The 13525-nt window shown below is 36.3% G+C and overlaps 2 protein-coding genes across 3 annotated transcripts; one reads left to right on the plus strand and one right to left on the minus strand.

Moving 5' to 3' along the window:
- Window positions 1-1452: 1452 nt before the first annotated feature.
- LOC122318306 lies at window positions 1453-5963 on the plus strand. 2 transcript variants are annotated; one of them, XM_043135546.1, is made up of 8 exons: window positions 1453-1597; window positions 2771-3377; window positions 3467-3538; window positions 3609-3786; window positions 3861-3959; window positions 4072-4138; window positions 4490-4673; window positions 4825-5963. In XM_043135546.1, the coding sequence occupies exons 2-8, from the start codon at window positions 2899-2901 to the stop codon at window positions 5429-5431; spliced, it is 1686 nt and encodes a 561-aa protein (XP_042991480.1). In that variant the 5' UTR covers window positions 1453-1597; window positions 2771-2898; the 3' UTR covers window positions 5432-5963. The 2 variants fall into 2 exon arrangements, with proteins under 2 accessions (XP_042991480.1, XP_042991481.1); XM_043135547.1 differs by lacking the exon at window positions 1453-1597 and adding an exon at window positions 2160-2587.
- Window positions 5964-6296: 333 nt separating this feature from the next.
- LOC122318040 (acyl-protein thioesterase 1-like) lies at window positions 6297-10194 on the minus strand. Its single transcript, XM_043135167.1, has 10 exons — window positions 10025-10194; window positions 9345-9437; window positions 9092-9206; window positions 8845-8881; window positions 8668-8737; window positions 8335-8439; window positions 7533-7683; window positions 7343-7425; window positions 6667-6760; window positions 6297-6578 (listed from the first exon to the last, which is right to left on the minus strand). Exons 2-10 carry the CDS (start codon window positions 9373-9375, stop codon window positions 6497-6499), a joined length of 768 nt encoding a protein of 255 aa, XP_042991101.1. The 5' UTR covers window positions 9376-9437; window positions 10025-10194; the 3' UTR covers window positions 6297-6496.
- Between the last annotated feature and the right edge of the window lie 3331 nt (window positions 10195-13525).

Genomic DNA, 13525 nt, shown 5'->3' on the forward strand with positions numbered 1-13525 from the left:
ATATTAAAAAAATAATTAAATCAATTATATTAATAAAATACGTAAAAGTAACTACATATAAATTTTTTATTCTTTTTCACTTATATCATGTGTTTAGTTTCCAGCTCGTTAACTAGGCTTTCCAATTCATCAGAAGGCCGCATGAATATATTGGTAATTTGAATAAATCAACTTGATTATTTAAAATTTTCAAATAAAGATAATTTCTGTTAATCCTTGTAGATATCGGTACGATTAATTAGTTTTAATTTTTTGAAAATTCGGTATTATTATGATGATCATTTGCTGAAAATTCTTATTAATTATTAACTCCCGATCTAGTCTTTCTCTTTGTGATCTTATCAGGATTATATCAAATAAGAGTATTGTTATTTGAAAGCCTTTATATTGTATTAATATATGGTCATCTATATTCATTAAATTTAAATATTAAAATTTATTTTTTAAATAAAAATTTTTCCATAAGAATAGTATAGTGTAAAGATTTTAAATAGAATTATTCATCAAATAATTTTGAGAAATGTTTTACGTAATTCGTGCTAATTAATTGGGTTAAGTGCATGCACGTGAGGTGTAGAGAGTTGTGTTGAGTGTCGGCACAGTGATAAAAAGTTGTCTATTTTCTTTTACTTTTTAGACCTCCGATATCTTTTGTTATGCTCTTGATGAGAGTCCCCAAATATCCATGCACCTCTTTGATTCTCCACAAATATCCAGCCAAAACCTAAAGATATATATAGAATCATGTTAAATATATTCCTAAAGTGCGTAAGTATCATACAGTCGTTTTAAAAAAACTATGAGGTTTATTATTAAAATATTAATTTATTTTAACGTAAATCTCGTATTTATTCACTTTTTTTAAATAATTACACGACACTTACGTACTCATAACCGCAACAAGCATTTCTCGTATAGAAATTGGTAAAGAAGCTTCATAATAATAACTTCCTATAATTTCCTCCAGTAGTGATTTCACTACACATGCTACAACACTACACAACATCTAGTATTAAAGAAAGAAATGCGAGCAATGCTACTCAACTTTTTAACCTTCACATACCATATTTTTTTTTATTTTTTTTAAGTTTATTTTTCTTAAACTAATTAAATTCTTTTATTCATTATTCATATATTAAATATTTGATCAAATAAAATAATTTAAAAAAGTGTGGTGTTTAGAGGTTATATGAATAGTAGGAAATTGTATTTCTTTTTTCATTTTTTCTTAGCCTACGGGCCTGAACAAGGAAAAAGTGCAACGTGACTCCACGTACGGCGCGCGAGAGGTTAATAGGCCAAGGCCCTTTGGACTTTGCCTTTGTTCGGGCTAGGCCCAGATGTCCGCAGCGCCAACGCTGCTCTGCATTCCCGCCTCGCGTGTTTGTTCAAATGCCCGCCCTTATAGGCTACGTCTCTCTCTAGTTTTTATCTTTCACGTTGAGATTAACATAAAAACAACTGAAAAAGCTGTTTGGCGCAATTTTATTCTTATCAGTTTCAGCTATATATAGAGAGTGTGGGAGAGGAGAGATCATAAAGATCACGGGTTCTCCAAAATCAGATCATCACCACCTCAGATTCTCTTCCAGTTCAAGTAAGCCAGTCCCTTCAATTCCTACCATTTGCTTATTTATTTTTAGAATATCTCCTGGAAAACTGGTTTCTTTTATCTCATTGATGTGTTCCATTCAAAACTGCGCGGTAGAGTTCCGGACCTCTAAATGTGGCGTTTATTATCGTTTTATTGGAGTGGTTCCATCTGAAAGAAGGATTTTCAATGAATACAAGGATTCAGGGTGTGCAATTTGATAACTTTTTCGAGTAATGGTGATTAATTTCAAACGTAATGGTTAATTGATTCATAAATTTTTGCTTTATGAGGAAATGATACCTGGATATCACAAGTAGTAACAAGGCAGCCATGCGTTAGCCTTGTTGGAGTATAGCCGCCTCACACACTGAGAATATGGAGTTAAAGTCCAAAGAAGAGCAAGTAAAAATAAAGAAAGCAGAGAAGAGGAACTAGTTTTCTGTTAATTCTTTTATTAAGTTTGTTATCCTATAAATACAGTGTGATACTTTGTAAATATTTCAGACTATTCAATCCAATTGTTTTCACGCAAGTTTTTCTTCACTTTTCTCCTCTGTTTCAATTCCCTTTCCTTTCATCAAGTTCCCAACTAAGCTTTTATCAAGTTCTTGACATGGTATCAGATTGAAAATCAATCTTGCTTCCGCAAACTCAATTCTTTTCTTCATTGCAATACAATACAGCCCTTATATTCTGTTTCTTGCATTCTTTCTTTGAATTCTACACAGATCACTCCCAATTCTCAAAATCAAAATCAAACTCAAAATCTTTCAGATGATTCTTCTAGCCCATTTTATCTTCATCCCAGTGATAATCCTGGTGCCTTAGTCTCAGAAATTTTCGTTGGAGACAACTATGTTGCTTGGAGTCGCTCGATCGCCATAGCCTTGACTGTCAAGAACAAGGTTGCCTTCATTGATGGTTCGATTACTGTTCCCTCTGCTGATCAACGTGTTGCTCATACGGCCTCACATGGTTGCCGTTTTCCGAAAGGTGTTCTGAATTTTAAATGAGGCATTTGATTTTGGAAAACGATGGTGGTATTTTGTGCATTAGAAGAGAAAGCCATCAACTCAAGAAAAAGAAACAACTATTCTATTGTTTTTTTTTTTCAAACAGAAATCTTTTTAGAAATTTCTTCTTTTGCGGTACAATAATTGCAGCAGTTTATTATAGGTCAGTGAAAGAAATTATGGCGTATGGAGACGTTGCATTCAGTTTGAAGAGGCTCCACTGAATATTATTGGAAACAGTCCCATTCCTTTGATCCTTCTGATAAAGTCACCAATTCAAGGTCACCCACTATGAATGCAGAATCGGAGAGTTTGGAATCATCTCCTGCTGATTTAAATGCAACTTCCAGCAATAGAAAAATGGACCAACTGTCCCAATTCAGGCCTAATTCGTTTCCACTTCAATACAGTGGAACCTCTTCCTTGTCAGTTTCCAGGCCGTCAGCTATTGGCTTTCATTTGAACAGCATTTTCAATACCGTGCCAATAACCTGTGGTGCCACTGCAAACACGAAACTAGAAGAGGATTATATGAGTGTACAAGGGATGGAGTCAGCATCTGCCTGTTGCCCGATTTCATCAAATGCGGTGGATAAATTTTCGTTTATTCCTAAAAATGTGGGGGACAAAAGTAAGGCTTTAATAGCTGCAAATTTTGCCTCTTCTGAGTCTCTCCATATTACAGCACCTCCAAATGATAAGAGTAAAATTATTTCTGAACAAACTGACAATTTTGAGTACAGCCGAAGAACGAGCCCCAAAACGAAAAGGCAAGTTGCATTTTATTTTTTCTCGTATGATATTCTATCTCTTCTAAGTGATTGTTGGGTTGACCATTAAACTGTATATATTTCTCCAGGACGAAAACTCCAAGCACCAATGATGGTGATGACAGGCGTTGCAACTGCAAGAAGACCAAATGCTTGAAACTGTAAGTATATTTATCTCTACAAATGAGGTTTAAAATTTTTTGTAATATATGGGTGATTGATTCCTTTTAGTTATTGTGACTGCTTTGCTGCTGGATTCTATTGTGCTGAGCCTTGTGCTTGCCAAGGGTGCTTTAACAGACCTGACTATGAAGACACAGTTCTTGATACAAGAGAACAAATTGAATCACGAAACCCACTTGCATTTGCTCCCAGAATCGTACAGCGTGTCAACGAGTTCAATAGTATGGTATGAAACGCTTTCAGTTCAATTTTGTTTTCATTCTTAATTAGCAACTTGATTCACGGATTTTCCACATACAGGAAAATGGAAATCGTGCAACACCATCCTCAGGGAGACACAAAAGAGGCTGCAATTGCAAGAAGTCAATGTGTCTTAAGAAATATTGTGAATGCTATCAGGTTTGATTATTTTTCCTACTACATAATATGCCTTAATGCTTGTAACCATTGTTTTTTTTTTTTTTTTTTCAATTACTCTAATTGAACTTTTTATCTGCTGTCTTTACAAAAGGCTAACATTGGATGCTCCAGTGGATGCCGGTGTGATGGATGTAAAAATGTCTATGGCAGGAAGGAAGGTAGGAACATACCTTAAGAACCTGTGCTTCTTAATATGACCACTAAATGTCTATTGTATTAGCTTTTGTTAATACGATCACTAAATAGTCCTTGTACAATTTTTTCCCCCAAGAAGTTGCCACTGGTTTATGTACTACAACTGTCTAAGACGGGAATGTCATAGGGGAAAGTCTGGAAATTTGGTATTTTTGTTTAAAGGATTATACAGGTATTCCCGGAATACCACAGGTAACATGTTTGCACTTATCAGAGAAAAAATTACTGGTAATATATTTGCATGGCCAAAGAAAATGGTGTGAAATCATTTTGCATGGTGTCTGCTTTAATAAATTTTGTTGCCGGCTTTCCAGAATGTGCTGCTACTGTGCTTGGTATGAACAAAGAAATGGTTAGTGATGAAATTGGCAAGGAAAGATTTGACGGCATATTTGGTAAAAACCTGGAAGGGATGGCAAACAAGGCAGATTTGTTGCATGCGGAGTTGTATGATCCACATAACATCACCCCATTGACGCCAGCATTTCAGTACCCAGAGTAAGATTCCATTACTGATGACATTCTTTTAACTCAGCACAAAGGAATATAGAAATTTATCTTACTCTATTTTGAAACTAATCTGGATCTTAATTTTGAACTACTTATTTGCTAATTGCCGTTTGTTCCTCTAATCATGTGGTCATGGAAGGTCTGAATCTAAGTCCCAAATTGTTTCAAGAAGCTACCTACCATCACCTGAATTTGATTCTCCTTTATCATCTTATGTGGATTCTTCAAAAACCTCGAGAACTTCAAATAGCATTGACTTGCTTCTGCCAGCAAATAAAGAATCACTAAGCCTAGGTTCTTACGATTGGCGATTGGATTACACTAATATGGAAATGATGGATCAATTCTCGCCAGAAAGTGATACAATTGCTCTGTCCCATTTAACTTCACTTTCAGATCCACCCTTCATGGCCATGGCTTCTTCAACTTCATCCAAAACAAGGGACTCGGCGAATAGTTCACACTTTCAACTTTCTCCAGGAACTGGTTATGTCTCATCTGCTGGTTTCCATCATTGGTGTAGTTCCCCAATTACTCCAATGACTAGTTTAGAAGGAACCAAATCACACCAAGGACTTGATCCTGACAGTGAGTTTTGTGACATTCTGGATTATGGCGCTCCTGACATACCGAGGGATAGGGCTACACCAAGTATAAATCAGTTAAAGTTCGTTCCCCAAATCAGAAGAGGGTCTCCTCCACCGAGCCATTTGAATAAGCTTGGGTCAAGCTCTTCAGGGGCCTGAGAACTGGCGGTAAGTTCATATTGAGGGCTGTCCCTTCTTTCCCACCTCTTAGCCCTTGGATTGATATCGAAGGCAGTACCAATAAAAAACATACAAATCTTGAGGAGAATCATAGTAGCATATGATAGATGGATGTCTCGAGATTTAGGCGAGTCGTTAGTTTTCAGCTTTCCATATTTCATATGGTTTCTAAGCTGCTGCGTTGAACCTTTTACACAGGCTCATAAGAACTTGCCGTAAGTCGTATGGGTTAATAAGTGGCAGGTTTGGATAAGGAGAAGACTTCTTGGACTTCTGTTATTCTCTTTCTATGTAAATAGATAATTTTCAAAACCATTTCATGGTAAAAGGAACACAAGTGGCACTGTGTTTTTAGCAAGTGCTACTGCACTATCGTTTCTGGTCGTCTTTCTCGTCTTTATTCTCATTATTCTTGTCTTTAGCATCTCTGTTCAATAAATTGTTTTAAGTTGTTGACACAAGTTGATTTGAGTACTTAATACATCCTACAGCCCAATGATGTGCTTGGATTCTCCTGTTTTCAAATGATTTCCAATGTGCAATAGCCAAACGGGGTTATGCTTTTTATACAATGCCCCAGATTGTGCATATATTTTAGAGAAATGATATGTGTAGATACTGTACAATCATTTTGAAAAAAGTAAATAAATATGAGATCCACATAAAAAAAATAATTAAATTTTAATATTAGAACTCACTATTTTTCGAAATGATTGTACGGCGTTTACACACTTCTCAATTGTATGTAGTTTTACTCTATTTTATTTAATGTATTCCACCGAGTTTCTATGTCCTACGGGAAAAAGGGAAGAAGGGAGGGGGTTGTGGGGGAAGAGAAAGGAGAAGCCAGCAATGCAAATTCCTTGATGACCAGCCAAAAACAGATAAGAGAACCTCAGTTAAAACGCTTATATAGAAATTTATAAAAAAAAAAAAAGAGGACCAACCGTGCCCCCAACTATATAACCAACTGCATCGATTATTGAGTGCCACTTCGAACCCTTATTTTATATGTTTCACCTCCAACTTGTCCCACTAGTATGATCAGGATCCCTGGAGCCCCAAATTTGCAGTCAGCCAATTACAAACTTCATCGGTCTCTTCAGGGATTGTGTAGTGACCCAGCCTGCATGGCAACATTGCTCGTGAGAAACTAACTCTTGAGAATTACAAACATATATAGTTCTTACTCCATAGTAAAGGTAGTTAAATACCCATCATAAGTTCTAAATGTAAGATTTTGAAATCCGGCTGAGCTTAATGTCTGAGCAGATCTCTTTCCGTGTTCATATGCAACCACATCATCACCTGCAGCAATGAAATAAAATGTATCCCCATTTTAGAGAGCAATCCGTTTAATTTATTTTTTTGTTTTTTGTTCTTCATAGGGGCTTCGTGGCTCAGAAAATATAGAGAATTAGATGTCTCCTATACAGAGTTGTCTTTTCCAAACAAACTAGCAACAGCTCATGATAGTTTCAGAAGATTTATCTGAATTCTGCAGTTTAGATAATGAAAGTACTGGAAATTTGTTTTTTTTTTTTTTTTTGTTATAGGTAGAAAAGTACTGAAAGTTTCTTCAATGTAAATGTTAGAATTGTTTCTGATGCACATATTCTATAAGAAACTTAATGGTAGCCCATTGCTAGAAAGAAACATTCTATAGAGCCAGTAAAGCAAAGTACACTGAGTTCTTATGAAGATGAAATTAACATTTTGCCCTATCTTGCTGGGTGGATGGGTGGACTTAAGTAGGCGAAAGCGCTGTGATTGTGAAACTTTCTTTTTGGTCTTGCCTCTTGACATGATTATGAAGAGGAAAAACATGATGTTAAACAATTCTCTTTAAAACTGACAAAAAGCCACACTATATAAGTTGAACATGGATACCCAGCCCATGACACAGAAATATGGGTAAGGATGCTGCACGCCTTGCTGCCTCATGTGACCCTTCCACTCGGTTCCTTAGGATCCTACAAAAAAAATTATAGATGACACGCTGAATATGTTCCTTAATAACAAAGTGGATATGGATGTTCATGTTTACAAGCTGGTATGTTGGCGTTTTATGAATTTGTACCTTGAACATGGGAGCCAACCGCTAAGACCAACAATTGCACTTAGATTGACAAGATAAGGGTTTCCATTTGCATACTTTCCTGAAACAAGGCACATAACCGAGTGGAGAGCAGTTGCAGCACCCATACTGAAGCCCCCAACACCAAGTTTGACTGTAAAGTATGAGTAAAATAACATAATGAGCAATAGGGTCGTCATGGCACCCCATAAAACACCAAATTTGGTGTGATCGGATGACTACAATCTCCAAGAGTTACATGTCCACAACAGTTAAATGAAAATACTCAGCTGTATTCTACACGCTTCCAGGAGAAGAGAAGTCAGCACCTCCACCTCCCCCACCCCCCAAAAAAAAAAAAATCCTTGTCCCTGGCTCTTCCTTCCACCCACCCAGCTGAAAGATCTATGAACTATTTTGTTCCCAATTTAATTGATACATTAAACTAGAGTAACAAACAAGGTTTTTTATTTCCTTCTAGGTTTTTTTCATCCTCTAATTTATAGGTAAGAGACCGGAAAAAAATAACACTGATCCCATGTCATCCTTCTAATCTTGAAAACATTCACAGATCAGGTGCTGTAGTATCTTAAGATTAAAGTCTAATTATAAATTTTAGCAGAAAAATTATCTGGGAGAAAAAGAATCAATATATCAGAAGCAAATGAATTAGACCAGGTGTAAATTGAATGTAGCCTCATGCATGTACTACCTTTATCCTAAGTTCCTCGGCTGTTATATTTTTTTCATATAACTAAAAAGAGAGAGCACTCAAAGCGATCAAGAATTTAAAGGAGAATCCTACCATCAGCAGGCTCTGTTGACAATAGGTTGGCTACATGTGCTGCTGAAGCATCTAATCCCTCCAAATCATCAGGTTCTTCTTCTGAAAAATCTCCCACATCGAACCCTGATATAAATCATCAAAGCACTTTAAACTATGTTATTCAGAGTTCCAAAAACAAAAAGGTAATATGGAATTGGACACAAACTCTTGGGATGGAACCAGCTAAAATGACTGGATAACTTATATTTTGCACATACACTGCCAGAATCTTAAAATTTGCAGTCATCGTAATTTAACAGTGTCTTTGGTCAGTGAAGAAAAAGTTGATATTTTTAAATCAGCATATCTTACATGCAGTACAAGGAAATCCACCAAATATTTTTACCGGCCGAGTTGGAGCTGTGGGGCAAATCCATTTTATCTGAAAAACATTCTCAAGAGAAACAGATATTAGGGATGTGGCAATGCATGTAGCATGTGCATAAGTTTAGAAGCTATTAAAAATGGAAAAGGCATGCTTATTCTTACATTTGGAAGAGGAAGAGTTTCCAGGAGCTGGGACCAGCTGCGAAGCAGAGCAAAGACAGAACAGTTTATCTTAGTCACAATTGGCTACCTTCATATCAAATTTTCAACTGATAACATGCTTGCTAAAATGACAAAACCATAGAATCGAATTGCTAAGACAGGTTGCGAGAAACCATTAAAGAGAAGAACCATATCAAAACCATTACCTTGGGCAAGGGTAGATAAAGTAAAGAACTAGCATTAGTACCTTGAGCCCTTGTCACCAAGGCCGTGCAGCCAAACAATAGTGGCCTGGTGTATCCCTTTGGGCCTGACCACATTAGTCCTTCCGAACTCGATTGTCCTTGTGGCAGTTCCACTGCCTGAAACATTGGAGAAAAAAATTACTTAGAAGGCTTAGATATGAATCAACTAGCTAGAAACTACCAGCATTAACTCTTCACTGACAAACTTACTAGCTTCATAAGTATACAGAAACGATGGTAGGGATAAAAACTAACCAGAACCTATATCTGAGCTACCGTAACTCATTCTTTCTCACCCTAGTGTTTGCACGGTGCAGGTCATTTGTTGCAAATGATAAAGATGAGCTCCTGCAATGAAGAAATAAACATTGACTATCCCTACTACTTATACCCATATGGCGGGGTGAAATTGGAAATGCAACCATGAACGACATCAGCTATTGCTGCTTACACCAGCTATGAACGGCCAGAAACTTCCTAAAAAAACACATAGAAAGTGAGAGGCGCCCCAAAAAAGGGAGAGAAAAGGCAGGAACTCTTTATGAGTAACGAGTTCACAAACACATCAATACAGACAATGAACAAACAGAGTTCTAGTTTGTAAAGTAAAGCACCAACTACAGCAACCCCAGAATACTAACCCCATACAAAAGGAGAAAAAAAAAAAAAAATTCCCCCTACCATCAACCTGTCATAAACACAAAAGCATTTCCTTTATATATATATACGTACATACATACATATATATATATATATATATTATGAATGACAGCGAAGCATTAGCAAACAAAACGAGAAATTTAATATCACAAGGCCAATGAGGAAATGAAAGCGGCATGAACTTGCAGGGATAGACAAGACTTAATAAAACAAAGAATCAATATTGAATATATGGAGGTGAAAAGGTGAAGTGGGGTTAAGGTTTTTGTACCAACCTGGTGTGGAACAAACCAAAAAGCAAAGGGATTTTATCTTTCCTCTTTCATTTGCCTTTTCTGGTTTCCCACGACTTTTTTCTCACCTCCTTTACTTCTGTCTGTTCATACTTCTGATAAAACCCCTACAGCCTACAGGGGCACATACAGTGATACAGAAGCCAACTCCAAGTCTCTCCAACACTCGGTCATTTTCAATTTTTCTTACATTTACTGTTTATATGACCAAATTACCCTTCCATTTTCCTACAACTTGCATTTGTATGACTAAACTGCCCTTCAGACACGTGAGCATGGATCGATCCCTCTAATTTCTAATCATTACTCTTTCTAATCGAACCACGTTGAATTTAATTCGGTTATGCCCCCGTTTGGATAAGAAGGTGGTCTAATCTCTTTCTATCATATCTTAATATTTAAATATTATTTAAATATAAATATTTTTTAAATTCTCTTTTATAACTTTTTATTTAATCATTACAATCTTATCAAACTTCTATATAAAATATAAAAAATAATTCAATTATTTTAAATCTCAAAATAAAATAATATAAAAAATTATATTCTAATAATATTTTAACTTTCTAATATTTTTATTTAACTTTTTTTTTATCCTTTTATGAAATTCAATAAAAATTTTAATTCAAATTATTTCATTATTGAAGCTGCTACAGCCACTACTCCATACTGTTAATCACTTTAGTATTTTTTATTTTGTTTTTTTACATGTATTTTTTAACACTTTTAAATATTTATTTTTAAAAAAATTATAATATCATTAAAAATATATTTTCTTAATCACGAAGTAAAAATAAAATAAAATGACCAATGATAGCTCCTGACAGGATATGGGTGCAGTAGCCCCATAATTATTCTTTCATTATTATTTACAAACATCATATTTGTGACGCTCTCAAATTTCACGTATGGACACGGGAAAGTCGAGACGTCCAGATAATGACAACACGGGTCACCACCCTATCGCTAAGTGCCAAGTGTGTACATGCAACAAGTGTGCAAAAGAAAACACGCAGCAGATAAACAAAGTCATATAACTAAGTAGCAAAATTTTTTTCTTAGTTTAATACAAACCCGTTCAAAACATACATAATAAAATATTACAAGCTACAAACATAGTTTCAAACCAACTACAAAGCATAAACTCCCAAATCAATACTCCGGCGGAGCCGCATCCTTGGGCTCAGCATCCTTCTCCTCCTCGATCTCTGTATCAAAATCTACGGTATAAAAAATGGTGCCGCAGGTAAGTAAGATCCAAACGCCACTAGATAAAAGCATATTAAAACTCAAACAATATGCATAAAATAATGCAAATGCACATGACACGTAAATCACATTTTTTCCACGCACGCCAAAAATCTCATTTGGCCCCAAAAACATATTACTTTCCAATTTACTCCAAAAGTCTCATTTGGCCCAAATCCAACTCATATCAATAACCAATTAATCAGAATGCACCACGACCTCCCTGGGGTCATCCGCACACCCTGACTCCTGTGCCACACCGCAGGTAACGATCACGCGTGTGACACCTAAACGAGCGATGCCCAGTTCTGCGCCCCGCGCGTACGTAGCTAAGCATCCTCTAACCCTCGCCAGCGAAGAGTCACGGAGTCGATACGAGAGCGTTACCATCCCGTCCGCTCCCCTTGTCGCCCAGCGACAACTCAAGGGACGTCACTCAATATATTACGCTCCCAAGTAACCAGAGGAGTTCCACCGAGATAATACCTCATCCCAGCTTGGGGTCGTGATACACACGCACCCGAAAATTCATTTGTGCAAATAAAACATGATTTTCTCAATTTAAATAAAATGCACATGTATGCTACATGTAATGCACACCTCAAGGCACAAATAACCAACCAATCACAAATCAACAAAACCAATCAACTCCGTCTTCAATCTATCCGACCCCCGAACTCCTCAGATTAAGTCCAGAATCAACCAACCAATCCAACAAATAATTATTGTAAGAGCAAAATATATTTAAATCTAAAAGTAGAGTTTGAAAAATATTTACAGCGCTATAAGGTATTTTTTGAAAGCTTACGACGTTGCAAACGGCGGAGAAAAAATAACGTAACAGTGTATTTTACATTGTGGCTGTAGGTAGTAAATTACCCACTTTCGAACGGGGACAAACCAAGACACGGAATTGATAGAGAATGGTCTAGAGATATTTATGAAGTTAAAGGAAGTGAGCTTTGGCTGTGGGTGCCGGTGGAAGCGGTGGTGGAAGTGCAAAAAGGGACTGAACGGAGTTGAGCTTGTGGGAGTTACTCTAGCAACAGATCGGGGCCGAAAATGGGTGGGTTAGGACAGCAAGAGGTAGGAGAAGAGATGGTGGCCGGAGGTGAAGCGACGGCGCCGGAAATGGCAAAAAGCCGTGCGGCTTAGATGGATTGTAGGGGGTGATTGACGGCTCGGATGGAGGTGATTTTTGGTGGGGGTGTTCACCGGCTGGAGGGGAGTCGAACGGTGGTGGCTGTGTCGGCCACGTTGGCCGACGGCGGTGGTTTTGGGCGGGGGATGCTGGATGGAGTTGGTGAGAAAGAGAGAGGGGTCAGGCGTGCAGGAAGAGAAGGAAAAAAAAAAATAGGAAAAAGAAAAAGGAAAAAGGGAAAAAAAATAAGAAAATAAAAGACGGAGAAAGAAAATGAAGCCCAATCCTCACTTCCAGAAACTAAAAACCGAACCGACGAAAACGATTTTAAAAATCATAAAACGACTAAAATAAATTAAACACTACATCAAATAAAATAAAACTAATTTAAAATACAATAATTTAAAATAAAAGAACTATTATATTAATTAAATTAAAAACACTCATTTAGTGAAAATACATTAAAAACGGGATATCACAATATTACTATTCACAAGTTTCTTATCTCATTTTATCAAAACGAGTCTTATGTACCAATTTAGTTGCAAGTCAACGATGTAAACACTTTGTGCCAGATTTGTGTAGTATTTGTGAAGTCACTATTTTCTTAATTTTATAGCAAGAGGTAGATTTTAATAATTTTTATTTTTATTTTTTAACATTCTCATCCACGTTTGAGTCATTCTCATTTAATTAATGGCCTAATACATAGAATATTTAATTAAATAAATAAAAAATAGAGTCAAGATTCAAGTTTAAGACTTCTGTTATAACACCATGTGAATACACATTTAACAAAAGTTTAAATTGAAAAAAAGGGAAATATTTTTATCATTTAATTTATCTCTAACCAGCATCATGCAACAACAAAGACCACAAGGTATTAAATTGAGCATGACTTCTTCAACTAGGCATTCCTCAATGCATTATTATGAACTAGACTGAATAAGATGCTACACTATATTGCGACATGTGTTATGATGCGACCAAATTATCAAAAATGTGCAGCATGGAAGGGACTGAATTGAATGGAGATACTCAAATGAACTGATGAATCCATTTAAGTGAAGTGGTGAGTTGGGGAGAAAAGGTGA

Source organism: Carya illinoinensis, chromosome 8 (genome assembly GCF_018687715.1).
Source record: "Carya illinoinensis cultivar Pawnee chromosome 8, C.illinoinensisPawnee_v1, whole genome shotgun sequence".
Lineage (NCBI taxonomy): Eukaryota > Viridiplantae > Streptophyta > Magnoliopsida > Fagales > Juglandaceae > Carya > Carya illinoinensis.

Excerpts from the sequence above, each read along its gene's own strand:
- LOC122318306 (XM_043135546.1), top strand. The coding sequence starts at position 2,899 with ATGAATGCAGAATCGGAGAGTTTGGAATCATCTCCTGCTGATTTAAAT. Across the intron at positions 3,539-3,608 it reads AAGACCAAATGCTTGAAACT|TTATTGTGACTGCTTTGCTG; the intron begins GTAAGTATATTT and ends GATTCCTTTTAG. Across the intron at positions 3,960-4,071 it reads AATATTGTGAATGCTATCAG|GCTAACATTGGATGCTCCAG; the intron begins GTTTGATTATTT and ends TCTTTACAAAAG.
- LOC122318040 (XM_043135167.1), bottom strand. The coding sequence starts at position 9,375 with ATGAGTTACGGTAGCTCAGATATAGGTTCTG. Across the intron at positions 9,207-9,344 it reads TAGCTCAGATATAGGTTCTG|GCAGTGGAACTGCCACAAGG; the intron begins GTTAGTTTTTAT and ends CCAATGTTTCAG. Across the intron at positions 7,426-7,532 it reads GGTTGGCTCCCATGTTCAAG|GATCCTAAGGAACCGAGTGG; the intron begins GTACAAATTCAT and ends TTTTTTTTGTAG.